At 39.8% G+C, this 2,203-nt stretch overlaps 1 protein-coding gene across 1 annotated transcript; it reads right to left on the reverse strand.

Annotated features, from left to right (window-relative positions):
* Positions 1–287: 287 nt before the first annotated feature.
* On the reverse strand, positions 288–701 carry LOC138892836 (uncharacterized). The gene has a single exon (XM_070176583.1). The coding sequence runs from the start codon at positions 699–701 to the stop codon at positions 288–290; it is 414 nt and encodes a 137-aa protein (XP_070032684.1).
* Between the last annotated feature and the right edge of the window lie 1,502 nt (positions 702–2,203).

Below are 2,203 nucleotides of genomic sequence, written 5' to 3' on the forward strand. Positions count from 1 at the left end.
CTTCACCCGATGACCATTGATTCGGAATACCTCATCGTTTTTGTTTTTCAAGTCCAATGCACCAAATGGTGTCATATCCACAAATTCAAAAGGACCACTCCATTTAGATTTTAGCTTTCTGGGAAACATTCTCAATTGTGAGTTGAACAACAATACAAGATCACCCAACTTGAACTCTTTATTTCAAATGTATTTGTTATGAAGATATTTCATCTTTTCTTTGTACAAGGACGAACTTGCATAAGCATGGTACTGGAACTCATCCAATTCATTCAAATGTCCAACCCTCAAGTAAAAGCTACATCCAAATCAGGATTCAACTTCTTTAGAGCCCACATGGCTTTGTACTCAAGTTCCATCGGAAGTTGACAAGCTTTTCTGAACACCAACCGGTTTGGAGACATTCCGATAGGTGTTTTGTAAGTCGTCCGATAAGCCCATAATACATCATCGAGATTCTTGGAGCAATCCTTCCGATCAGCATTCACTGTTTTGGACAAGATACTCTTTATCTCCCAGTTGAAGACTTTCACTTGATCGCTAGCTTGTGGATGATAGGGAGTCGTAACTTTATGAGTAACACCATACTTGCTAAGTAAAGTGCCAAAATCCTTATTGCAAAAATGCGACCCTCCATCGCTTATGATAGCCCGCAGAGTACCAAGCCTTGTGAAAATATTCTTCTTCAAGAACGCCACCATACTTCACGCTTCATTGTTGGGTAGAGAAATGGCCTCAATGCATTTAGACACATAATCAACTGTGACCAAGATGTAGGTGTTACCACAAGAACTCACAAAAGGACCGATGAAGTCAATACCCCACACATCAAAGACATCAAACTCTAAAATAGTAATGAGAGGCATTTCATTCTTCTTCGAGATTCCACCAGCCCTTTGACATTCATCACATCTTTTCACTAAATCACTTGCATCCTTGTAAAGATTGGGTCAATAGAAACCACAACTTAGCACTTTGGCCGTTGTTCTTGCTCCACCATGGTGACCACCATATGGCGAAGAATGACAAGCCCCAAGAATATCACTTTTCTCTTCTTCCGGCACACATCTTCTAATTACCCCATCCATACAAATCCGGAAAAGGTTTGGCTTATCCCAATAATAATCTTGACAATCTCGTGTGAGCTTCTTCCTTTGGTTTGAAGAGAACTCATCTAGGATAATTCCACAAATAAGGAAATTTGCTAGATCCACGAACCATGGCACCTCATTCATTGAAATAGACCAGAGCTGATCATCGGGGAAGGAGTCATTGATTTCAAGGCCATTATGCTGCATCCCCTCTTCCTCTTAACGAGATAATTGGTATGTCACTTGATTTTCACTCCCTCTTCGATCTTGGATATCAATATCAATCTCTTGCAACAAAAGCACACATTTCATCGACCGAGCTTTGGAATATTTCTTGCACATAAGATAGTGAAGTGTCACATGATCCGTGTGGACAATAACTTTTGCACCCATCAAGTATGGGCGGAACTTCTCAATTGCGAACACAATGGCAAAGAGCTCTTTCTCCGTAATGGTGTAGTTGACTTGGGCACCATTCATGGTCGTAATAGTATAGTTATATCAGATGAAAAATCTTATTGATATGTTGCCCCAAAACATCTCCAACTGCTATGTCACTAGCATCGCTCATGAGCTCAAAAGGGATACTCCAATTAGGAGCGGTGATAATGGGAGTGGTTGTCATCTTGAACTTAAACAATTAAAATTATCTCATACAATCATCATTGAAGTGAAACTTAGCATCTTACTCTAAAAGTTTTCCCAACGGGTTCACCACTTTAGAGAAATCCTTGATGAAATGCCGGTAAAACCCCGCGTGTCCTAAGAAACTTCGCACGCCTTTCACCAAAGTTGGAGGTGAAAATTTAGAAATCACCTAAATCTTTACCTTTTTAACTTCAATGACATTCTTAGAGATCTTGTGGCCAAGGACAATACCTTCCTCGATCATGAAATAACACTTCTCCCAATTCAGCACCAAATTCGTTTCTTCACATCTTGCCAATACTTTATCCAAATTTGCCAAGATATCATCAAAGGAATCCCCAACAACCAAGAAGTCATCCATGAAACCTTCAAGATAGTCCTACATCATGTCCATGAAAATAGCCATCAAACACCTTTTAAAAGTTGCCAGTGCATTACATAAACCAAATGGCATCCGCTTAAAT

Source organism: Nicotiana tomentosiformis, chromosome 5 (assembly GCF_000390325.3).
Source record: "Nicotiana tomentosiformis chromosome 5, ASM39032v3, whole genome shotgun sequence".
Classification (NCBI taxonomy): Eukaryota; Viridiplantae; Streptophyta; class Magnoliopsida; order Solanales; family Solanaceae; genus Nicotiana; species Nicotiana tomentosiformis.